We start from the raw sequence: 25,586 nt of genomic DNA on the forward strand, positions 1-25,586 counted from the left end.
TTCTTAATTGTTTTTTTCCTATGTCTATAATAACTTTTCTCCACAAAGTTCACATTCTCTATTTGGGTCTAACAAGCATATATGTTTTTCGGCTATATTTTCCAAGAATCACTGCTTAAGCTCCTTCTTCCATAGGTAGTTTCCTTTCATTTCTTTGACAGGCTCTGAAAGAGGTTATTTTATATTTGTGGTCATATAAATCCAAACTCATATATTAAAAATTACATTTTCCTGAGTAGATGCACTAACCTAGCAGTAGAAGCCTGATGTGAAAAACGCCAGTGGATACAAAGATAAGAATAGAGTGAAGATAAAAAGAGACATTATATATTTTTTTGCCACAACACCTGAGATTTCTTGCCATCAGCAGATGAAACTTCCACTTCTATAACTGTATCGCCAATTGACAAAGAGATAGGACCGATCGCCTCTATTCCATTCATCGTCAGCTTCATTTTACTATCTGGAACCAACGGCTGCATGTGTAGAGTGCTACAATAGTATGGAGCAGAACCTGCAAGTATATGATCAAAACATGGTGGGCAACTTTAGTTACAGATGCAATTATCAGTGTCCCAGCAAAGCTTAGCAAAAACTGAAGTGTGAAAGGGGAAGCATAAACATAAGAATGCATAGAGGGCATATAGCATTAGTCCTTTATCTGACAAATGATGATGTCCACTACTACAATTACCAGGTGACGTGTTCTGCCAAGAGCACAGGGATGCAACTACAAAAAAAATCTTGAATTGTGAGGTCACTATTTCAGTATAAACTGTTAAACATGGAAACTACTGATCTTTGATGCTGCAGGCAGAAGACACATTATTATATGTGTCACCAACTTTCTGTTGTTTCCAACAAGAATAGAAGTTGCATTAGTTTGCTGAATTCCCCACATACCTAGACATTTTCACAACTGATTTTATTTAACAAATCTTAAATGGAGACCCTTCAGCCAGCGGTATTTGGGCCCTTTACATACAACTCAACATTCACATCAAAATACAGTCGAAGGAAGGGGAAATAAAGGAGTGTGAGGCTCATAAGGAAAATTCATCCAGAGGTAAATGTACGTATTTCAACATAACTAAACACTATACTACAGTACAGTAGGAGAAAATAAGAACAGAAGTATGAAGCACAGAGATGGATTCACAACTTGGGAGACAGGTGGCATAAAAAAACAGGCTTTGGCATCACGTGTGTCTGGAAGAAAAAGATATGAGAAGAATCAACACATGTAAGACCAGGAAACAGAATAAGCTAACATGGCAATGGACAATCAAAGGTTATTCCAGGAAGCCAACTGACTCAGAAAAAACTGGCCTCAATCTACCACGTAAAGACACATGACTAAAATTATTGATGTGTTACAATACACACTTAAGGCACGATAACTCTTGGAAAAATATCACATTTAAACCATAATTTAAAGAAATATGAGAACAGGCAAAATGTGCAGTCAATGGATGACTGCACATTTTTACCCTGATTACGAATATAGAGTTATGCTGTAAACACCGCAAGCAGTAGTTTCATGTACAACAGTAACAGAAAGACTATAAGCTGCAAAGCACCCATATCTGGTCAAGAAGAAAACCAACAAAAAGGTTTGTAGTGAAATTTACTAACACCAGAAGGTAAGTAGTCATATGACTAACAGCAGCACTATCATGTGGAACCAACATTCAAAGACAACTATGGACATTGCTTAGGTATTTCACCTTTTAATTTAAACTGATTTAAACCTGTAACAACTCATCAAAAGCAAGATTAAGTCGCTCGGTTGAAACCAAAAAACACAGTAAGTCTGCCTTCATTACTAAAGATAACAATATAAACGGTTAAAATACCCCAGCCAACCATTTTTCTAAATTGCACCTCGTTTAAATATTATAGACGTATAATTTCAAAGCACAATATCAATTTAATTGCAATTATATTAATCATACCTTTTTCAAAACGTCTTTTATGTGAAACTTTATTTTGGTTATAAGAGAAACCAGGATCAGTCTTTAGAAAACTGCATTATGGTCACTAGCGAAAAAAACTTACCATTACACATGGATATTTTGAGCATCAGCCTTATTTTAGTGCAACATGTGTGTCTTTTACAATGTGAAAAAAAGTGATCAGGGATGATTTATTGAGGTAAACCTTTTAACACTTGATACATCAAAATACATTCAAAGCATGCTGTTTGTGTAGAAAAGGGTAAAGACTTTTTTTAATGTGAAATCTTTTTAAAGCTTTTCAATTTGAAGACTGTGGGACCTCATTTTATTTGGGGCGAGGTCCTCGATGTTTATGTACAGGAGGCTATATGTCGCCACAGGGAAAGAAGGGGGTCGCTTGTTTGATTCATGGCACTGCTCAAGTGCTAATGTTCGTTTGGACATACTCTATGACGGAATTACTGATGCATTTAAGCCAGTCTAAAACTAGCAGGTCTGTTCGCAACTTTTAACAAAGGGGTTGGGAATTTGTTACTCTTAGCTTTGGCCTGCTTTGGACCCATATTTGCCAGGTTTCAATAAAAAAATACCTTGAACATTCCTGCTAGTTAACAGTTTAAAAAAATGTTTTATCTTCATGTGAATTCGGCATTAAAACACTTTTTCTAGTCACTGATAAGGAGGCATCTAAAATCTTCTTTATAGGGAACGTTTTCCAGTCCAACAGTATTTTATCTTTGTAGTTACAATGTCCTTGCGACCGAAGAGAGAAGCACCCAACGCGGACTCACGGTCAATGGAGTTTCAGAACGCAGAGCCACTAACTCCAAAAAGTGGTCCCATTAACTACATTTAAATGACAGGCGTCATGTTTGACTACTCAAAATGATAGTAAGCTTTTAATGTAACCAGTGTTAAGTTTTTCTTATAATACATCACTCAGAAACACGTTTTGCACATTGTAAAAGGCAAATTGTGCACTTAAATAAAGATGATGATCCAATTATTCATGTGTAATGCTTTTTTTCTCCAACGGTCCTAATACACTACTCTATTCTGAACGATTTAACCTGTTTTCCTCTAACTTTCTACCTAAACATTTTCACACAAAAAGATTTTTGAAGAAGCTGTGATCACTGTGAATACAATTAAGTCAATACAGTGCATTGATCTTACACATTTTTACTATTTAAAAAAACATTCAATTAATAAAGATGGCTGGTGTCCGTTTTAATGTCTGTATGCTTCGGGTCCAAACCTGTCCTGGCGTCACAGGGAATAAACAACGGCTCTACGACCACAGCTCAAGTATCAGGAAGCAGACAGACAGCAAAAGGACAGCAAGAAACTCACAGTCCTTTCCAGCACCACTGCCACACCTTATATTTGGTACTTTTTGTGCATGTGAAAATGAAATGAAATGAAAAGTAGTTTTCTATAGCGCGAACTGCCACTCCTGACGGAGTCTCCTGGCTGTAAGTAACAACAGATCAGATATATAGAATAAACCTATATAAGATTTAGGCAGCAAGCATCCGATGATCCAAATATCCATGTCTTTAACAATTTCCTAAACTGCCCCTCCTGTTCCTGCCCCTCTACGTTCCCTAGGCATACTATTTCAGGCTTTTGCTCCCAGAACGGTAGTTGATCTTCCGCCTCTAGTGGCTACCCCCTGCACAGAGGAGGATCGTCGGGTCTCCCTAGGCCTGTTAAAGGCCTGGACTGTTGCTCCTGCTTTGTGCTACCCTGGTTATAGTAAGTGTGCTCTGCTTCATCTGTTTCTGGGGTGTGGTGGGGTGAGAGACACCCTCAATTGATGGTCCCTCATGGTGCTAGGCTAGGGGTTTCCCAACACCACCAGGGGACAAGTGTGCACCTGTAGGAATTGGAGTCCCTGCAGGCTTTTCTCCTTTTGCACCAATTATAACTAGGGCACACACGGCCCACTGGTCAGGCTTGGGCTCCATGCAGGCAATTGCTCTGAAGTGGGGTGGAGGGCGAGAGGTCTTTAGGGATACCACGGCTTCTGCAGGTTCTTCAATTTGCACCAGACAGGCATTTGTTGTGCTTCGAAGGAGGGACCGTACTTCTGCGTCCAACCCCCCGCAGCCCAAATGCTGCGCCTGCTGCGAACGGTGTCCGGGCAGGCATGTGTTCTGTTGCTGAGGTGGGAGCCATGCCAATGCTATTTTATCTAAACTCACTTGTCATTTTAGACTTGGCAATATCCCGCAGCGTCCTGTAATGAACAAAATGCCTGGACTAATATGCCAGGTGCATCATTTGTTCACTTTTTTAATAATTTAAGTCCAGCCATTGTTTGATTGTGGAGCAAAGCCAACCCTGGCAGAAGAATAACAGCCTACAGCCTGAAAGCCAGAAAGCCAGACCACAGGAATTTAGTGGAGTGAGAAGAGAAGCAAACCCCAGTGGAACAGCATAGTTTGTGGCCTAAACTGAATACACACCAAGCAATACACCGGAGTAGAGGAAGGGCCACTATATGTGATGACAAGACGGAAAGCTTCTAATTTGTTTGCCTAGTGGCCATTTCCATGTCTGCCTGTGTGACCTTAAACTGTACGTACACAGATAGATTGTCTTTATTGGTTTTTGGGGTAACCCACTCCCCTTGTCCTCCCCTCCGCAGGGGAAAGGCTAGCGCCGGCCGGCTACCAAAAGCCAGCAGACTCTCTGAAATTCAGAGGTTCACCAATTGAGTAGTGCTAAGTTTCTAACCTAATTAAGATATAAGTTAGAGGCAGGTGGAAAGTAGCAGTGCTCCTAATAATCCTTCTGTCCATACCACTCAAACACTTAAGTTTGTCATCACAAATGTAATTCCACCTACACAATAAGGCAGCAGTCTTTCCGACTCTGGACACGGTGCTACCTACTTTCAAAATAAGAATCATTCATTAACACATCAGCTTGTGCTGATGTGTGGTCTAACAGTTGTTGATTCAAAGCTGTTTTTTTAAAACATTAGTTCGTGTCACATTCCAACCTCTAACTATATCGTCACTTTAACTGTCGTTTTTTTCAGTGAAAATATACCCGCCCCCACACACACACACACTTTATTGAGCCTTAATTTAAGCAGCATTCATTTTTGGGGGCCAGGTACATATGCCTCATTAGACTTTGTCCCTGAACAAACAAGAGATAAAAATGCAGAAAAGGGAAAAAGGAGGAAGAGAAAGACAGAAAACTGTGGCAAAGTGGAAAGTAGGAATGCAAAAGTAACTGGTAAAGAGTGTGATAAAAAGGCAGAGAATGCAGATTAGTAGAAGAAATATACGTGAAGTGGAAACAAGATTAGACAGACTTGGTATTCAGTAACTCCGTCATTCGATAATGCAGGGGCGCAACTAGATCCAAACTCCAGGGGGGGACTAACTAAATAGTGTTAGTGGGGCTACCATTCTACAGGCGTATGTGCACGACGCATAACTTAGGGCCCCATTAGGATGGTGGGCGGACTTTGACCACCCGTCATCCTAGTGGAAAACGGGACCGCCCGCGAGCTGTGCGGCGGTCCCGCCTAGCATATTATGATGCACCCGCCACAGTGGCGGGCGAGTCATGCATTTATAACATTGCGGCGGGCGGTTTTCATTCCAGCACCCGCCGCAATGCTATAAATGCTTGTGATGCATTTGCATACACAAAGCGGCAGGCAAATGCAGGGGGGTACCACAGGTACCCCCATGTGCACCCCTCCCCTCGCCGTCACAATGAGGGCCCACAGGGGTCCACTATAATAACAAAAAGTGTCTAAGGGTAAAAAAAAACGCAACTATGTAAACCGTCCGAGACACAACTAGTAGAAAGACCAGGGAGTCATAGGGGAAAGTAGTGCACCAATGTATCTTAAAGGCGCAGCATGGTAACTCTAGGGTGTAAAAAAGTACCCATCAGTTCCCGCTCGGTACCGCCCTTGTCATCATTTGGGTTCTCCTTATACCCAGGAGAGTACGCTACCAGCCACTAGATGTTGCTGTGACTGGCGCTCAACCAATGATAGCTGTATGTGTAGGTGGGAAGTACCAAAATGAATGTATGTAGGGGTAACTGATTTGCAGTGCATAAGTGAAAAAGTGAGAAGGTGAGGTATATAAAATTGTAGAGAAATTAGTAGAAAGGAGATTTTAATGGTATCTCTCAAATCTTCCAATATTTATAAACAGTATGAATTGTAAACAGATTTAACAAAATATCTGTTTATGACAGGGGTCCCCAAAGTGAAGACCGCATGCCTTGCCGCCACGGAAAGGCATCTGATCCAGGCCATCCTAATATGGCTAGCCATATCAACCCTTTTCTACCCCGCCCGCAAGGCGACCGGGGTGGAAAAGCGGAGGACGGTGTTTACGTCCGCCGCGGTCCCCCCGCTATTGTAATATGGCGGGGGGGTGGAAATGGGTGGCGGCCGGTGACGGCTGTCGAGCGGATCGCCACCGCCTGCATGGCGGTGGCAATCCACCGACATCCAAATGGGTCCCTTAGTGTTTTTTCACAGGAGAAGGAGGACAGCGAGGAGCAGGAAGGAGAGCGGCCAAGTGCTTTCTTTTTTATTTTTTTTATTAATTTGGGAGGGGGGAGGGGGCGGAGCGTATTACGACAGTTTTTTTGAAACTCTGTGGAAATACGCATAGAGGCACTACGCCTGCTCGCCCACCCTTATTCTTATTGCACCATTGAAGCTGACCTGCCCTCAAAAGCTTTATGCTTTACTCCTCCATCCACTCAGTTTGGGGTTTACCTGGTTCACCCACTCCAGGGAAGTGAAAAACACAAAACTCCTTCAGTATGTGAAGGGTTTATGTTTGAAGTTCCCAGACCATCTTTTACAATTCTAAAAAAGAGCTGCCAAGTGAAAGGGAACAGGTGAGAAGGTAGCAACATGTGGAGAGAGTGACATAGGGCAGAATGAACAGTGCTGAGGTTCACGTGGTTACCAATGGGCAATGCAATAGAAATGAAACTGCACTGTAGCGCATGGGAAGGAAAGAGTAGGCCTGAGCAGAAAAGAAAAGTTAAAGAAAAAACAAAGGATTTTGAACTCTTGTCTCTGAGCACCAAGTGTGAGCTTTAAAACATGTGGGCCCTGAAAAGAGGGGAGTCATGTCTCTGAAGTAAGTGTGTTAGCCCACTGGACTACACTTATCGGTTTGGATCCTTGGAGATGTGAATGGATTTAGGGCAGGCACTGTTTTTCCTTTGGCATAAGGCTTTTCAACCACCAATTGCCACTTGCAGAGATGGTAAGGATGATCAAGAGGTAGAACACACGAGGGCAGAGCAATCTGGGGAAAAACATGCTGCTGTGGCAGAAAGCTTTTGTGGTAGAAGGGCAGGTACTGTCTATCCATGGTATCATTCAGTCTAATATATGTCTGTCCGCCAAACTAAAATGACCAAGAGGCATGCAGGACCTCACGTGAGGTGGACGGAGAGATGTCTGAGGGGCATAGTTCAACTATGATCCCCTAATACTGGCAAAATCCATTTTATTTAGTAGACATACTGCACATGCCTCAGGCAGCATAGTATATCTGCTAAAATGGGGCTATCAGGGCAAACATCAGTGCATCCCTGAAGCCAATGAAAAGCTCCAAAGAGCAGCAGGGACAGGATCCCCAGTTCTATCTCAGCTTTTTATAGGCCTGTGCTTCCAGTCCAGTTTTTTGCATAATTATGGCTTTGCCACATAATCTCCAGATTTTAACAAAAATAGATTTTGTTTCTAGCTCAAACGGTTCAAAAGTTACTGAAAACTCAACGACATGTGTTGCGTAGCCGAAGTCCCTTCGCAAAGGTTGACTGATCATCTTTTTGCTGTTTATTGCTATATTTAGGTGTTAAATTGGTACCAAAGAGGTGCAACCTATGCTCAGAAGGTGTAAACAAGTGTATAAATGTCAAAATAATCAAATTATACTATCATAAAATATGCTGCATAATTTGGCTCTCCCCTGATGCATAATTCCAGTGGCCCTGCCTATCAAGAAGCTGAGAGGGGTATTGAGGTGGGTTTTCCCCTTTTCAATCCTGCCCTTGCTGCTCAATTTGGCTCCTCGTTTGGAATCATGGTTGCTGGTTCTAATGCCCAGCACCAGATTTCTGCTTTGCTGCAGCTATGGAGCCTCCAGGTTGCCAGCAAAGTAGCCAGTTAAGGGAAACAAAAATGTTATTTCTCTATGCGTTTGTGAGTGTGTTTGTGAGTGATTGAGAGTGAATGGGCCTGAATGAAAGTATGTGTGTTTGAGAGTGTCAATGAGAGTGAAAGTAAATCAGAGCTTGGGAGTGTGCATGAATAAGTGAAAGTGAGTTAGGAAGGAGTGAGTGAAGGAGTATGAGTGTTTTACAATGTGTTATTGATTAGACGTTGTGAGAGGGAATGGAAGTGAATCATGGGTGTAGCTATCAAAGGTGCAACAAGTGCAGTTGTACCAGGGCCCAGATTTAGCACGTGTATGTAAATAAGTGAGCATGAGAGGCAGTGAGTATGAGTATGTTTGTGTGTGAGTAACAGTTAGTGGGAGTGAATATGAGTGAGAATGAGCAAGTGAGAGAATGTGAGTTAGAGTGAATGAGAGAAAAGAGACTAGGGCCCAAATTATCAAACATTTTACACAAAGCAGTGCAGCACCCAAAGTTGATGCATTGCATAAGAGGGAGAGAACAGGAAAGCAATATAACTAGAAAAAGATATAGCATCATCCTGCTCTCTCCCTAGGCTGGCACACCATTAGGCTACTGAGCGCCTCACATACACCCTTGCACCACAGTGCAAAGGTGGCAAGCATAGGTTTTGTACTGGAAGGGTGACCTTCCAGTAGAAATTACTATGCTTTTAACAAACGTTAAAACTTTTCGTACTTCGGATTTGTGCTGTACAGTTCAGTACACGTGCAAAGAGGAAAAAAATAGGAGAAATAAAAACATTTTTCTTTTTTAATGCCTGCTTTCAAGTGGCACTTATTTTAAGACACTAAGAGGCCCATTAGAATGGTGGGTGGATCGCCCCGCCGGCTGGCGGTAGCCACCGCCTGCCTGGCGGGGGTGATCCGCCCGCCATCCTTGCTCTAAAGACTCCCCGCCATATAAGGATGGGCAGCGGGACCGCGGCGGACGGTAAGACCGTCCGCCACTTTTCCCCCCCAGTCGCAAAGTGACAGGCCGGAAAAGTTATAATATGGTGGCAGTGTCTATCAGACACCGCCAGCCATATTATGATGGGCAAATTTGAATGCCTTTCCGTGGCAGAAATGCCGCCACGGAAAGGCATGCGGAGAATCCCTGCGGGGGCCCGTTGCGGGCCCCCAGGGACTCCGGGGGGTATACATGGGGGGGTACCTATGGTAACCCCCCGCATTTCAAAGTGCAACATGGCAGGCACCGCACGGTGCCTGTCATGTTGTGCTTTGAAATGCACAACGTGCATTTTTACCATTGCGGCGGCCGCCGCAATTGTAAAAATACAAGATGCGCCAGTCAGTGTGGCGGGTGCATCCTAATTGCCAAGGCGGGACCGTTGCTCCTATGGGATGCACGGGGATGGCGGGCGGGCAAAGTCTGCCCGCCATCCTAATGGGGGCCTAAGCACTGTCTGCTATTGTTAGTAGATGAGATTTTATGTAAAAAAAACATGGTTGGTTGCATGGGAACGCCTGTGTACGACCCATTTAATGCAACCATGATGCAGAATGACACCAAGCAGCAATTTGTACTGCTTTGTGTTACTTTCAGGCAACATTCCAGTGCAAAACAGGATTTGCAGTGGAAAGTAAATAAAAAAAACATTTTGCGTAGGTTTGTATCACTGTTTGTAACGCAAACCGACCATTGGTTGTTAATCTAGGACTAAATGGGAGCAGGAATAAGTATGAGTGAGGCAAATTAGGCTCCTAGGCGGTATTACACTTCATCACTTTCAAATATCACCAGCCACCTCTGACGCCAATACCAACCGATGAGATGTGGTCTGAGGGCCAGAGGTGCCAACTTTGGAAATGGGGAATGAGGTTTGAATGCCAACATCAGCTCAACATCCTGTGATCCTAGGAAAATCGCTTAATCGCCCCATGTCTAAAAAAACATATCTGATTTTGTATAAAGTAATCTGATCTGGTGCTCTTGTAAAGCATCCTGATGCCTTTGGTCTGGATTTGCTGTATATAAAACTGCAGAAGTACAAAACGACAAGTAGCCAGGCACATTTTACCCAGAGTATTGGGACAGCGACCCATGGGCCCTCTTTGCTATCCATCCTCCCCACTCCTATTTTGCCAACATCATTTTGCATGTCCTTATGTTTTAGTCAGTACTGGGCACTTTTAGAACCAATACCACAAATCCTGCCACTACCCCCCCTGCACCCCTCTTTCTTCACTTCTTAGCATTTATGTAACAATTGGTACCCTTCACAGGAGTAGTAAGCACTATATAAATGCAATTACAAATCAAGACAATTTGGTATTTGCGCCTTGCTTGCTTGGAAGCCTAGGAAGATAGCAAAGATTACATTTCTAGTGCAGATGCAGTCTCACATACCAGCGTTAATGGGCAAGTTTTTTCTCTCTTTAAAACAAAGGTGATCAGTAAAGCACACTGCTTTGCACAATTAGAATCCTCACTGTGGTTTTTTAGGTCTCGCCTGTCGATGCGCATGCGCATCGAGCAAGCGAGAGTATTGGGACTTATCCACTCTTTCCCCAACTTGCAAGGAATCGTGGCGATTCCTTGCAGTGCCCGTGACTTTTAAGCTCAATGCGCATGCGCATTGAGCTTAAAAGCGTGTGCACGTCCGTCTTGGTTTACCCGCTCCGCCCCCTCCCCTTCCCGCCGTGTCGCATTTCTCCTCCCCCCTCCCCTCTCTTCCCTCCGTCTTGTTTGTTATTTTACCCGCTCCGCCCCGTCCCCTTCCCTCCGTGTCGCATTTCTCCTCCCCCCTCCCCTCTCTTCCCTCCGTCTTGTTTGTTATTTTACCCGCTCCGCCCCCTCCCCTGCCCGCCGTGTCGCATTTTTTTTTAAAACCCCCACTATTTGTTTTTGTCCATGTTGTTGTTAATCTCTCATCAAAGACACAATTTTGAATGTGTATCTGTGCCAAAGAGGATAAAATGCAAGGCGAACAAAACAGGCAGTTCTGGAATAAATTCAACTCTAAGGGGTTTTCGTAATATTTATCATTGTGTGATGTTAAAATTGCACGAGCCATTTAATGTACAGTTTTGGAGCCACGCTGCCGAAAAAGCTTTTATCTTCTCACACGGAGCGGCTCACTCGGTGAGGGTTTCCCGGTCGGCTCGAGCACCAGCAGCCTCGCAGCAAGTCTGAAGCCCTAACGTTACTGGGACTCAGTGGATACAACCAAGTGGATAGCAGCAGAGAAGCAGAGAGCCTGACAGCAAAAATTCCACAAATCAGCGTCCGCGTCCTTCGATCACGTGACACATGTTTTGCTTCCGTCCCAGGCGATTACAAAAGAAAACTTACTTCCTCATCCTCACGTACAGCATTTGGAACAACCAGATTTGGCTGTTCTTGTTCCAGCTTCAAAGAGCTTTACAATTTAGCGACTAAAATGGCCAATACATTATCGACTTCATTCCTATTGGATTAGAGTGTCGTATGTATATTATACCGAAAGATTTGATTTGGAGTTGGTAAACACGCACGCCACACTTCCTGGCTGTTTGCAAATCGACTGCAAGTTTTCCTTGCTCTTTCTCTGGGTTATCTAAAGGCAGGCATTGCTAATCGAGGAAGGGAAAGGAACCAACCTCCGCTCACCCTCACTCTCACTCATCCTCACTCACCCTCAACCCCTCACCCTCACTCACCCTCAACCCCTCACCCTCACTCACCCTCACCCTCACTCACCCTCAACCCCTCACCCTCAACCCCTCACTCACCCTCACTCTCACTCATCCTCACTCACCCTCAACCCCTCACCCTCACTCACCCTCACCCTCACTCACCCTCAACCCCTCACCCTCACTCACTCACCCTCAACCCCTCACTCACCCTCACTCTCACTCATCCTCACTCAACCACCCTCAACCTCACTCACCCTCAACCCCTCACCCTCACTCACCCTCAACCCCTCACCCTCACTCACTCACCCTCAACCCCTCACCCACCCACCCTCAACCCCTCACCCTCACTCACCCTCAACCCCTCACCCTCACTCACTCACCCTCACTCACCCTCAACCCCTCCCCCTTGACCCCTCCCCCTCAACCCCTCACCCTAACCCTCACTCACCCTCCCTCACCCTCAACCCCTCACCCTCAAACCCTCACTCACCCTCAACCCCTCACCCTCAACCCCTCACTCACCCTCAACCCCTCACCCTCACTCACCCTCACCCTCACTCACCCTCAACCCCTCACCCTCAACCCCTCACCCTCAACCCCTCACTCACCCTCACTCTCACTCACCCTCACTCAGCCTCAACTACTCCCCCTCACTCACCCAAAACACCTCACCCTCACTCACCCTCACCCTCACTCACCCTCAACACCTCACTCACCCTCACCCTCACTCACCCTCAACACCTCACCCTCAACCTCAACCCCTCACCCTCACTCACCCTCACTCACCCTCACTCACCCTCAACCCCTCACCCTCACTCACCCTCACTCACCCTCACCCTCACTCACCCTCACCCTCACTCACCCTCACTCACCCTCACCCTCACTCACCCTCACCCTCACTCACCCTCACCCTCACACAGTGCAATAGTTCTCAGACCATTTCAGTTAGAGATTTTAGAAATGTTTATGGCTTTTTTTATTTGTAATACTTTAGCATTGGCTACAGGAAACAAAAATGCTAAACATTTACAAAATAAACCCATAAACAATTCTAAAAGCACTAACTCTAATGGTGCGAGACCTATTGCATTTCCAATGCTTGTTTTCCTGGATGTTGTGAACCATCTGTGACCCCTCATCCCTTTTGAGAACACTGCAAACAGCAAGATAAGCTGTGTGTCAGAGAAAAGAAAATGTTTATTCCGACGCACTCTTCTCCAGACGTACTTCGCCTAGGCTTTCCCTGGGTGCAGACACCCATACTGCTGCAGCCTGGGCTACGGAACACAACAGGGCGATACGGTGGGTGGGGTGGGGGGGGGGGGGGCGGTAGACCTGGCTGAAGCCCTTTCAGCCCGATGCGCTCTGCACTCCTGCGAAAGTGTAATTTATGATTTTTTCTGAAAATATGAGGGTGGTCAATAGTTAGAGCTGCCGCTACAGGAGACCTAAAAATGAGTTCAAGACCTTCCTGAATAGAGATCCTGGTCATGTACTAAATGAAGGGTGGGTGAAAAACAGCTTTGATGTCTTTAAAACTAATAAAACACAACTTTGTTGTACATCCTGACACACTATTTAGAAATGCATGGGAACTAAAACAAAAATTGTTCGAATTTTGCGATTTGTGTAGCATGGTTCAGATTCAGGGCTAGACTGGGAACACTAAGCTGCCCTGGCAAATTTGTCAGACCTGTCCCTGGGGTAGGGGGCAGTGGCAGCTGGTGAAATTTGAAAGTGGTTGTGTGTAAAAGTTTGGGATGAATGCCCTGTGGCAAGTGAGCGCGCCAAATTGTCAGAGGAGAGTACAGGGGAAGTCTCCCCCCAGGAACATTTTGAAAATAGAGTGGGCAAATGGTGCATTTTCAAGCAAATTTGAGAAAACAAAAATGTTAATAAAGCAATTGTAGTTAGGAAATCATTAGGGCACAAAATAATTTAAGCCTGTAACACGTGACTCAGGCTAATAATACTTCCCTCAGGTGGTCTATACATAAAAACACTTCTGTTTTTTGAGAGCGTCCACTGTCCTATCGTAAGGCAGAATACAAAATCCATGTAACGGAGGGACCAATACCAGCCGGCCCATGCAGATGGTACCAAGGGGATAACATATTTTAAGATTGCACTGTAAGCGAACAAGAATGGCATGCTCACACTGTTTCCCACAGAAAATGTTTGAAAACCTTTTCTCTTCAAGCAGTAGTGAAACAAAGGCGCCACGCATATTCGAACTTGTCAACTAGGAGTGGGGGGAGATGGGAGGGAGCACGAGAGAGAGAGGGAGGGTGTCAGAGAGAGGGGTAGGCAGCGACAATAAGACAAAGAGAGCAGTGTGTGTGTCAATTACTCAATTGGTATTTGTATAGAGTGACAGGTATCCAGGCACAGTGCAGATAGTATGAGTTGAAGAGCCTGGTCTTGAGTCCCTTGCTGAAGTTGGTCATCGAGGGGGAAGTGGGGAGGTGGAGGGGAAGGGTGTTCTAGGACTTGGCAGCGAGGTGTGAGAGGGAAAGAAAAGAAGAGAGCGAGATAACGATAGGGGGAGAGAGAATGGAGAAAGTAGAGGGAGAGTGGGAGAGAGAAGAAAGCCTGGAATCAGAGACCGGTATAAAAGTGGAGAGGGACACAGGGAATGAGAATGTCTGAGCAAGGGAAAGAGAGTGGAAAAGTGAGAGGGAGAGAGTTGAAGCGAGACTGCACGAAAATTAATCATTGTTTCCTAGTACTCACCAATCCAACTGGTCACGTAGGCACACTATTTCTCTCCACACTACACTATCACTTTACTGCATGTTGTTTTCACCTGAAATGTTCAGCTGGTTTGCTCTGTTTTACATTGTACTCCTTTAGTGTGATAAAGTGAAAAGCACATTTATATTCTCTCTCTCTCTCTCTCTCTCTCTCTCTCTCTCTCTCTCTCTCTCTCTCTCTCTCTCTCTCTCTCTCTCTCTCTCTCTCTCTCTCTCTCTCTCTCTCTCTCTCTCTCTCTCTCTCTCTCTCTCTCTCTCTATATATATATATATATATATATATATATATATATATACCTTTCTTGATCCCTCTGGTGTAATGAGTCCCTCGATATCATGATATGGCATTCCTCGAAACCAATTGTTCCCAACAGGGAGGGCGCGCCCCTAACTAAATTGCTCTCATTGTACGATTTCACAAATATTAAAGCCGAAACTGGTCAGAACGAGGGACAGCCCCTCTGTAGTCACACATTCGTCAAGGTAGATGCACTACTCTAACTTTCCTAAATTCTGCCATGAAGAAAGAATGATTAAAGCCAGTGTGACCTATAACTGCGAGCACGAATATGACAGAAACATGTTGACATGCTGGCAGTAAGGAGGGGTGCAGGATGTCCTTACTCTTTCCTGTCACCACTATCCTTCATGTTTTTAACCCTAGCCGGAGGGTCCAGGAATTCATTTTGAATAGGGATACCTCAGAGGTAGTTTTAACCTCCACTGCACTTTTCTTTCAGTGATCCCATTAAGATTTGGCTTTAAATGTTTGTATAGTTTACATGTTTGTACTATCTTCCCCTCCCTTTTGCTCCACCCCAGGCGTTGGTCTGCGCGGGGGTGTACTGCAGCAAAGCCCGATGATGAAGCATGTCACAACTTTGTGAGTGAGAGCAGTATTTTCACACTGTGCATATGCCACCACTGAGACCATTTCCTTTTTACTGTCTCTACTCCTCTTGGGTCTGTACAATCTTGGATTGGATTAGAGTTGTGAGTCCCTCTCCCCTTCTTTAGTGTGATAAATGCCCCTGACGGCTGCCAATGCAGCCATTGTCCTTTCAAGCACCAGAGTTCTTCTCCTTAGGTTTATATTGATATTGGGAATCAATGTGAAAAAGCATAAACTGGTAATTGAAAGTATCAAAAAGACATACATGTATATTCATATACGCTGGGTGCAAATGATGGAACGAGTTGAATATCCTCTGTTAATGTCAGTCCTTGAAGGAATGCAGCATTTGCTGCTAGCTTTGTCACCTCAATCACGTATATCTTAATAGTGCCATCTTCTGCTGTCACCTCTATTGAAACAGTGTTCACTCCATCTTTAAGCTTGACCACTTTTGAGCCGTCTCCTCCCTAAAAGATGAAGGTAGAATTTTTAAACATAACGAACAAAGCAAAAATACTAATAACATTATTTTTAAATGACATATTACGGTATAACGAGTCATGAGGAGTAATATCCCCGGGTGGGGATACAGCTCCTTCTCATCACAAATGGCCCAGTGTTCTAGGTGCAGGAACACCAGCCCAATTTTATCAGCTAAGTACATGCCAAGCTTTTTACATCCATGTAATACTTCCCCCTGAAAAAACTATTTTTTCCTTTCCCCCCCATACTGTCCCAATCCTCCTTCCTCCATCCCCGTCCCGCAGGGAAACCACAGCTCCCATTTCCAACTCGCTCAAAGCAGGCAGTAAAAAGAAGCATTAAACTGTTCGGGACAGGGAATATCATGCAGAATTCTGCACGGTTATTCCATGACTGCACAGTTATTCAACTTTCTGAACAGTTTAGTGTGAAATAGGCCTGAAGAATTCTGCCTAACTGGTAATTAGAAATTTAGTGGTAATGGTTTGCATGTGGATGGCAATCGCATTTACAGTCTTTGGGTAAAAAACCAACACAGCAGCATTGCACCTTGCCAAGATAAGTAATTATATGAGGGTGGGCACATGCTATAATACCAGAATGCTATTAAGCTCTGCAGCATGCCATGGACAAATAAACATTATGCTACATGGATCTTGTAGAACACAGTGTTCTGCATTTGTGGTTTTGTCCAATGGAGTGTCTCCATGGTGGGAGGGGTGAAGGGGAGGTGGAAAGCTAAGCTTCTCTGGATGGAAAAAGTAATTTATAGGGTGAAGATGTTTCCAAAGTGGTAATAAATGGGAGTTGTGAGTGAAGGGACAGACCTATTGTGAATTATGTATCTTGGTGGAAAACCATCCAGTGAGTTTGTTGTGTGATTTAAGGTAGAATGTGAAGGCTGACATCCCATAGAAGACGTTGGAAGTCAGCAACTGGTTCATGTTATTCCTCCATGCCTGCTGAGACGGGGTGGAATAATGCAATAAAGTATTTCTACCAACTTGCTTAGATTTTTGTCTTTACAAATCTGGTTACGAACAAACCTGAACAACTTACGCATATCATTGCTGACAGTGAACCATACTGTAGCTATACAGAGGAAACCTTTGGGTTCTAACTTCAATACATGACATTTGTCTCTGTAAACTGTTTACTTCATGTCGGCTCCCAAAGGGGTACATTTACTGGCTCAGATTGTTGTACAACGCTCCTACCGCCCGTGTTCGAACGGATGGTCATATATCGGCGGAATACTCGATATTTAGAGGGACGAAGCAAGGTTGCCCGCTTTCACCACTATTGTTTATACTGGCATTAGAGCCCCTGGCGCTAAGGTTACGTAGGGATACACAGGAATTGGGTATAGAGGTAGGGTCTACAACACATCTCTTCTCTGCATATGTAGATGACATTGTCCTTTATATCAAAGACCTTCGGTCTGATCTGGCCCCCCTTGCAGAGATCTTTGCCACCTTTGAGCATATATCGGGACTGGCCATTAACCCGGCGAAGTCCCATGCCTTTTTCTTTTGCGAGCAAGCCTCGCCCACAGGAATCGCATTTGGATCCACAACGCTAAAGGTGGCTCAGCATACGTTTAAGTATCTGGGCATTCATGTATACAGGACCCCTGCTGACATGCTGGAAGGTAACCTTAACAGAGCAATTAGAGCCCCGCATTCTAGTGTTGCATTTTGGACCACGCTACCATTGTCCGTGATGGGCAGAGTAGCTATAATGAAAATGGTGGTTCTCCCACAATTGATTTACTATTTCACAAATCTGCCTCTATTGGTCCCACAAGCTACCTTTAAACTCTTGAACACCTTACTTATTGACCTCGTCTGGGGGAAAAGGCAGGCGAAGGATAAGTCTTAGAAAGCTCCAGCTAGGTAAGAGAAGGGAAGGGTTAGGAGTGCTGGATCTTAGAGCGTATTATTATGCCTGCCAGTTGCAATGGCTATCTTTTTGGACGGCATGGCGCAATCTGCAGGAAATAGGGTTCACGGAGCGGGATATAAGTAATGGGGCCCTACACAAACTGCTATTACCGAGGTACAAGCCCCCTCGCCATCTTCCACCCTTACTACATACAGCTGTGCAATGTTGGAAGGCGTCGCTACAGTACACAAGCTCACACCCTACCTACGCCGACAAGATCCCCTTATTGGGTATACCACTAGCAGCCGGGAGACTGACAAACCGTACATTAACGCCTTGGTTAGAAGAAGGAATCAGCACGGTATCGGACTTATTTAATGATGGGCAGCTACTGGATCATGACAACTTTTTCAGTGAGACGGGGACATGATCCATGCGGTGTTAACCCATTATGTCAAAACACATTTTGCCCCAAAACAGGAGGAACCCACTAACCACAAACTGATTAAAGCACTATATTATAATTGGCTGTGGGAGGCACCTGAAAAAATGGCTATATGTAGGAATTCGGGCACATACGGAGATCACCCTTCTTCCATTACGTATTGCATGGTCGGATGACATAGGAAGGGCCATAGCGGACAAGGAATGGGAGAGAACCATAGAACACCCCCAGAAAACCTCACGTAATGCCAAATTTAGGTTTATTCAAACAATGATTTGACATAGAGCATATCTTACCCCACACAGATTAGATAGGATGTTCCCGCAGACCCACCATCACTGCCCAAGATGCCACTGAGAGGGAGCTGACCTGGCCCATATGATGTGGTCTTGCCCGCGCCTACGGGAGTTTTGGGATGCGGTTAGACGTTACACGACTGAGGCCACGTAAAGAAACATACCTAATACTATGGGAGAGTGTATTCTGAGTCTCCATAAATCTTCCACCAAATACAAAGTACAATACAAATTAGTGAACCTGTCGCTGCTCCTGGCAACGCGGACAATTACTATGCGATGGAAGTCCAAGAACCCCCCTTCAGCTTGTGCATGGTACAATGATCTAATCCGCTGGGGCAGTGCAGAAGGTGCTGAAATCCGGAGGGAGGATGCCAGGGGCCTGCGTAGAAACCCGATAGCATTAGACTGGGATATTATGTTAGAAGCCCTGAAAGCAAAAGACTTGGACTCTACTACCACCCCCTAGGGCAAACAGTAAAGTCAGATGGAAGAGCAATCTATAGTAACGCCCCGAACGCTGTACATGCAAATATGTGATTGTGTACCACGAAAAGGTCTGAAATATATTTATAAGTCAAATACAAACAAATGAATTGTACAGTGTTGCTGTAAGCCAAGCTTAAATTATGGATAATATGTATACTTGGAAGATCTAAATGGAAACAAAAGGACTGCAGGGAGTGGGGCAAAGGGATTTTATTGGGGTTTTGTTTCCCAGTCTGTAGCAACCTGAAGCATGAAGAGCTGTGGACTTAGATATGTACTGGAAGATGAGAGGATTACAATTTGAGATGTGATAACTACTATGGGAAGTGTTCAACACTGAAAGTGTGTATATATTGTTTGCAGCGAAGTCATCTGTCTACCTTTGTAAAGAATAGTAGTATCTAATGCACTTTTGTTCGAACAAGTGTCATCCCACATGCTTCGTGTAAAGTTCCAGGTTACTAAGATAAAAGAAAATAATAAAAATGTGTTTAAAAAAAAACAACTGTTTACTTCATGTCAAGACTGCTGTGAGTTTCTTATTTCTTAGGCAATCTTAGTTATATCCCCAGCATTGAAAGAGCCTCGCGGACCCGGTCTCGAGGGTGCCGCTTGAGGCTTGATTGGAGACTGTTTGCCGTCCGTTTCCTGTTTGCCCTTTTCTTCCTTGGATCCTGACCTGGGCTTTCTCCTCCTCACTGCCGCGAAACTACCGGGTGAGACGCGGGACTGCGAGGACCAGGGGGCCAAGCAACATCTCAACAGACCGCACCTGGTCCTCTTCCCGCCCGCCCCCTCGGCAAACGCCCACTCCTTGGGAGTATAAAATCAACTCCACGCCTCCCATATCGTGGGACGCGGGCGGAGCCCGAGAGAGACCGGACCGGGCCACCTCTCTAACGCCCGTGACCGGCTGATTGGCTCTACTGGGATTCTACCAATATGGCTTCAAGGGAGATGAGGAGCAAACAGCCTCTCAGGCAACAGGTACTATAGACAGCTTTTTTACCAAAGCCAACACCGTGGTAAATAATGGATTATTAGCCCTAGAAAATCAGCTAGCAGAGGGCATTGAGAGCACACTGCATTCCTCCCCGGGCTCAACTGTTATAACCCCAGAACTATTAGACGCTACTAACCTTTCACTTCTGGATAGCATTGACCAAACAATTGAATCTGTGCTTCAGCAGCTGAGGACACCCTCCAACTCACAGCGAGATAGAGATTCACTCCATATTATTCCTGAGTTGATGCCACCTCTAACACCCCACCCAGTTATGTCCAGTGAAGAGAGGAATGACACTAACTTAAACCAACAACGAGGTTTGCGTGAAGGGGCAGTCCAAAAAAGAAAGAGACTCAGACAATCAAAAGGTGCAAAAAGGGCTAAATTGGACCATACTAAAAACACCACTGCCAACATCCTTGATGTTACGGAAAACTCCACCGCCGCTAATGCCAACGAAATGGTGAGTCCAATGCACCCTCTTAACAACCAATTACCAACACAGTCCGGCCCGTACATATTTGGAGAGGGATCCTGCAGCAGTATGGACAATACTACTCACCTGTTTACTAACATTCTTAAAAAACTGCTTGACCCGCTGCTGGCTAGGCTTGATTCTATTGATACTAGACTTTTAGCAATAGAAAAAGTATCTGGGGGTTTGACTGACCAGCGGGAATCACGGCCAAGCAACAATGGAGCAGCTGCTGCAAATACTGGGATTTCCCCTCCCCTTAGTGCTCCTAGAACTTCCATTGCAAATCAGCCAACCTCTGCTGCCATTGGGATTGTCCCCGCAGCTACCCTACCGAAACCCAATCCAGTAGCCCAACCAAGGCAACAACCTCCAGTGCCCCTAGCTCGAAAGTCTAAACCGCCTAATCCCACCACCAACACGAGGCAGGAAAAGTCCCCTATTAGAATGACAGACCGCCCAAGGCCAGTTGTAGTTAATCTGCCTCCTGAGGCGGAGGCCCACACTATAATCCTGACACCGGTTCCCGAGCTCTCTAATTCTGCGATGGTATCTTATGATTCCTTACGCAATAAGGTCATCAGCTGGCTAAACATACATAGGCCATTGCCACCCAATTTGAGAGGGGAAGTACTGATGGTCAGGAGGGTCCCATTGGTTGGTCACACGGTAAAGAAAATAGGGGGTGACTGCATCATTGTGAGTTTTAGGAATTCACAGATTGTCCCTCATATCTGCAATTGTTTGGGATACCCGGGGAACACATCTATCGAATTGGTCCCGCTGTCGTTCTTTTACCCGAGAAGCAGTGATCCGCATCCTGGAGCGAATGACGGCTGGACTAGGGTGGGATTCGCCATTGTTGGTTCTAGGTACAGGCCCCCGAGACATGACACATTCACATTTAGCAATCATGTTCATGCCAACAGATTTAGTTGCCTTGACCAGGTTGACTGACTTCCAAGGGCAGCACACACTGGGAATAGCAATGGGGTAGTCTCACGCACTCCTTCGTTGGGGAGAGGGATAGATGCTACTGTTACGAGAAACCGTATCCCTGCTCATGTATTAGCAGAGCAACGAGTACACTCTAGTAGGCAGGGCGCCCCAACTGAAGAATCTTTAAGAACTGTACATGAAGCAAACGATCTGGAGCCCCAAGATGGCTTGGCAATTACGGATGTGTCTCCAGCACCATGTGCTGACACAGATGGTGAGGGAGAGAGGGAAATGCCACCTAAAGAATTGAAGGTCCTATCATGGAACATTGCAGGCATCGCCAATAAAGTAGATTCTAGTGACTGGGGGTCCCTAGTAGACAGTAATGACATCTGTCTCTTTCAGGAAACTTGGGCTAGGGAAGTCTACCCCAGGGTGGGCTATGCAACCTTCTATGTCCATGCAAGGTGGGGTGGCAAAGGAAGGCCTTCGGGCGGTGTTGCTATTTGGGTGGCTAGTCACATTGGCTGCATAGCAGAGGAAATTCCAACTCGCTCCGACGACATACAATGTGTTCTTCTCAAATGGCAGGACGCTTACAACCTGGCGATTATGAATGTATTTATTTATTTATTTAATGATATTTATAGAGCGCGTGCAAATACCCGTAGGCGTCTCGGCGCTGGTATGCAATGCTGTGTATCCCTGATCAGCAGATTGGTATCTGGGTTTACTGGTTGAATAACCACGTCTTCAGTTTCTTTCTGAACTGGAGGAGCGTGGAACTTATTTTAATGTGGTTCGGTAAGGAGTTCCAGATTTTAGGGGCTGCGATAGAAAAGCGGCGATCACCCCATGAGACTGTTCTACTTCGTTGAACCACAAGTTGGTTCAGTGAGGAGGACCGAAGTGTTTATGCGAAATGTATATTCGCGCCCAGTAAGTGTGTCCATGGAATTAACCACCCTAGATGATCTATCTTCATTCCTGGGACTATTACCCGCTGACTGCAAGATACTGATGGGTGGGGATTTTAACTGTCACTTTGAACCATTAAAAGGTTTAAAGGAGGGTGCGTTATCAGCTGAGGATGAGTACTGGGGGATTCACCCTTGTCAATCTCCTAACCCGAAATCATGGTCCCCCCTAGCGCTGCAGATTATGTCCCTTTCCCTGAACCACTCTATGAGGGCTTGTAATGTGCGCTTAGTATCCGATAAATCTTCAAGGTGCACATTCAATACGAAGGACCAGGAATCTCGTTTGGACTATATTTTTGTTTATACAAGTATGTGGCCCAAAGTTTTAGATTTTAGGGTGATTGAAAGAGCAGACAGCGATCATAATGCACTCTGCTTGGACATGGTACATCCAGGGCCCCAAGATGGCACCCTATCCAATGAATCAAGGCAGGACACAGGTGCCCTTGTACCAGCAAATAATAGACGAAGGGTGAGATGGGGGAAAATAGTCAATTCAGCTGAGTCCATCACAAAAATCTATGATTTGGCGCTCGCCAAATTAGTTGAAATGGAACAATTGATTAACAAACCCAAAGCTACTGATTTTAATGAGAAACTGGGCCAAATTCATACAGACCTAGTGGGAAGTCTAGGTGAGGTTCTCTATCCTGAGACTACGAACAGGAAGAAGAGGACACCTACCTCTGCCTGGTATAATTCCACGTGCAGAAAGATTAAAACAGAGTTGATTTTTATGGTCAAGTCCGGTGCCAATAAAAAGAAATTAGTAGAGATGAGACAGAAATACAGGGAAGCCATCGCACAAGCGAAGTTTGAGTGGGATTGGGATAGGTGGCATGACCTATCACTGGCAATAGAAACCAAGGATTTGAGAAAATTCTGGTCACTAGTCCATACAGGCGCGGGGGAACCTAAATCGGCTGTGGAGCTGAACATCGCTGCTTCAAGGTGGGAATCCCACTTCAGTACATTGTACCAGGACTCCTCTGTAATTTCCACTGAGTCAGTTCCTGACAGCCCCTCTGATCCCAATGAAAAATTAGTGCTGACATTGGATGAGGTACTAAATGCTATAGGGAATCTAGCGTCGGGTAAGGCTCCAGGCCTTGACAAACTCCCAGGAGATTTGTTTAAACATCAACCAGAGATCTGGGGTCCTTATCTGTACATTATTTTTAACTCCATTCTAAGCGGGATGGAAATTCCCTGTACTTGGCTGGGGGCAGAGATAGTACCGATTTTTAAAAAGGGCTCTCCTCTGTTCCCAGTCAACTACAGGCCGATTAGCCTTATAGACGGGCCTCAGAAACTGTTTGCCAGTCTCTTGCTAGACCAACTCCTGAACTGGATGGAGGACAATGCGATCCTCAGTCCGCTTCAGGCGGGCTTCAGGAAAAACACGTCCACCATGGACCAGATTTTTCGCCTCGTTCTCCTTTACTGGAAGACTGTGGGGATCGGGGGGGGGGGGGGGGGAGTCTGTACATGGTGTTCGTGGATCGGAGGTCCGCATTCGACCTGGTACCACGCACGAAATTATGGGCGGTGCTCAAGGAGTTGGGCGTCCCCTCGCAGCTTTTACAGGCAATAATCAGGCTCCATGATGGCAACTTTGCCCAGGTCAGGTTTGGGAGGGTGGGGGGCTTGTCATCTAGATTTCCTGTCTGCAGGGGGGTAAGACAGGGTTGTGTCCTCGCACCGACCCTGTTTTGCCTCTTTGTAAATGGGGCAATATCCCATTTGGATAACGTTAGGAACAACGATGCCCCCAGGTTGGCAGGCAGGAGGGTTCCGGCAATCATGTTTGCCGATGATACGCTCCTGCTTTCCAAATCCCCGATGGGAATTCAACGGATTTTAGATGGGTTTGGGGATTTCTGCAGGGCGCACGGCCTCGAAATCAACTCAGAAAAAACAAAATTCATGGTATTTAACCCCTCATCAAACACCAGGCCCAATCCAACCTTGGGATCGGTCAGGCTGGAAAGGGTTAGAACATTTCAGTACTTGGGGGTAACCTTACACGAAAATTTATCTTGGGGTCCACAGATAGCAAGATCCCGTCTAAAGTTATCCCAAATGGTGGGGGCAATTTTGAAGGTCTTGAACTCATCAACCTTCAAACCAGTTAGTCCAGCCCTGGAGATGTACAAAACCCAAGCCAGAGCAGCTTCACCTACGGTGCCGAGTTGTGGGGTCACAATGCTGAGTCGGATCTTGTTAAGGTGGAAAACAACTTCCTTAGGCGCTTGCTGGCCTTACCACAAGGCACGCCCCTGCTACAATTGAGATTTGACCTGGGACTCTCTTCGATAGGAGATGAACTGGCTCTAAAGCCGCTGAGGTTTTGGCACAGACTGTGGTCCACTAGTGAACTATCCCACTACAGGCAAGATCAGAAGCACGTTTTGAGTCTTAACACCTGCGACAGAATTCCATGGGTGGCACACGTGAAACGGGAATTCTATCGACTGGGTCTGTCTGAACTGTGGGATAACCCTTAAGGAGGTTGTTTAGGCTTGTCAAGCAAAAGGCTCATTAAGATTTTTAAAGACAAGAGCCTGATTTCGTTCGTGTGCGCCCCGAAAATTGGTACCCTTACCGAACAATTCTTGGTCACCAAAAGTTCCTTCTGCTTTGAAGGATACATGGACATTATATTCTCCATCACCACAAGGAAACTCTTTATCCAGTGGAGGTTCGGCACATTGCCCATCAAATCCTTTACAAGCAAATGGACAACGCTGGCCGACAAAATCTGCCCTGGGTGTAACCTGAATGTGGAGGATGATCTACACGTGTTGTTTTTTTGCCCTGCCTACAGTAAGCAGAGAAAGTACTGGCTAGTCCCATTATGCAAGAATCTGGGCTTCAGAAACTATTTAGAATCGTACAGAATTCTGAAGACAAGCACTTTGCACTTTATTGTCTTTGCTGTAGCCAAATACCTAATGGCCATGTGGCAGATAAGGGGAAAAATACTGAAAGGGTAACTTTTAACTCTCAACCGTGGAATGAACTGCACTGAACTGTAGCGAACTGGGTTTTAATTTCAGAGTCCATTATGAACTGATTCAATTAGTCCTTTCTTCCCCCGCACTGTCTTTTTTCCTATATATTGTATGTTTTTATCTGTTTTAAATGTTTTTA

General features: G+C 45.3%; 1 protein-coding gene across 1 annotated transcript in view; it reads right to left on the minus strand.

Moving 5' to 3' along the window:
* Positions 1-25,586, minus strand: part of LOC147708987 (uncharacterized) — a 540,404-nt gene that overhangs the window by 453,499 nt on the left and 61,319 nt on the right. Inside the window, exons 2-3 of the mRNA XM_086927584.1 lie at positions 15,699-15,903; positions 348-514 (exon numbers count right to left, since the gene is read on the minus strand). Coding sequence (XP_086783710.1) covers positions 348-514; positions 15,699-15,903 — 372 coding nt within the window. The remainder of the gene's footprint in view (positions 1-347; positions 515-15,698; positions 15,904-25,586) is intronic.

This window comes from Lissotriton vulgaris, chromosome 6 (assembly GCF_964263255.1).
Source record: "Lissotriton vulgaris chromosome 6, aLisVul1.2, whole genome shotgun sequence".
Taxonomy (NCBI): Eukaryota; Metazoa; Chordata; class Amphibia; order Caudata; family Salamandridae; genus Lissotriton; species Lissotriton vulgaris.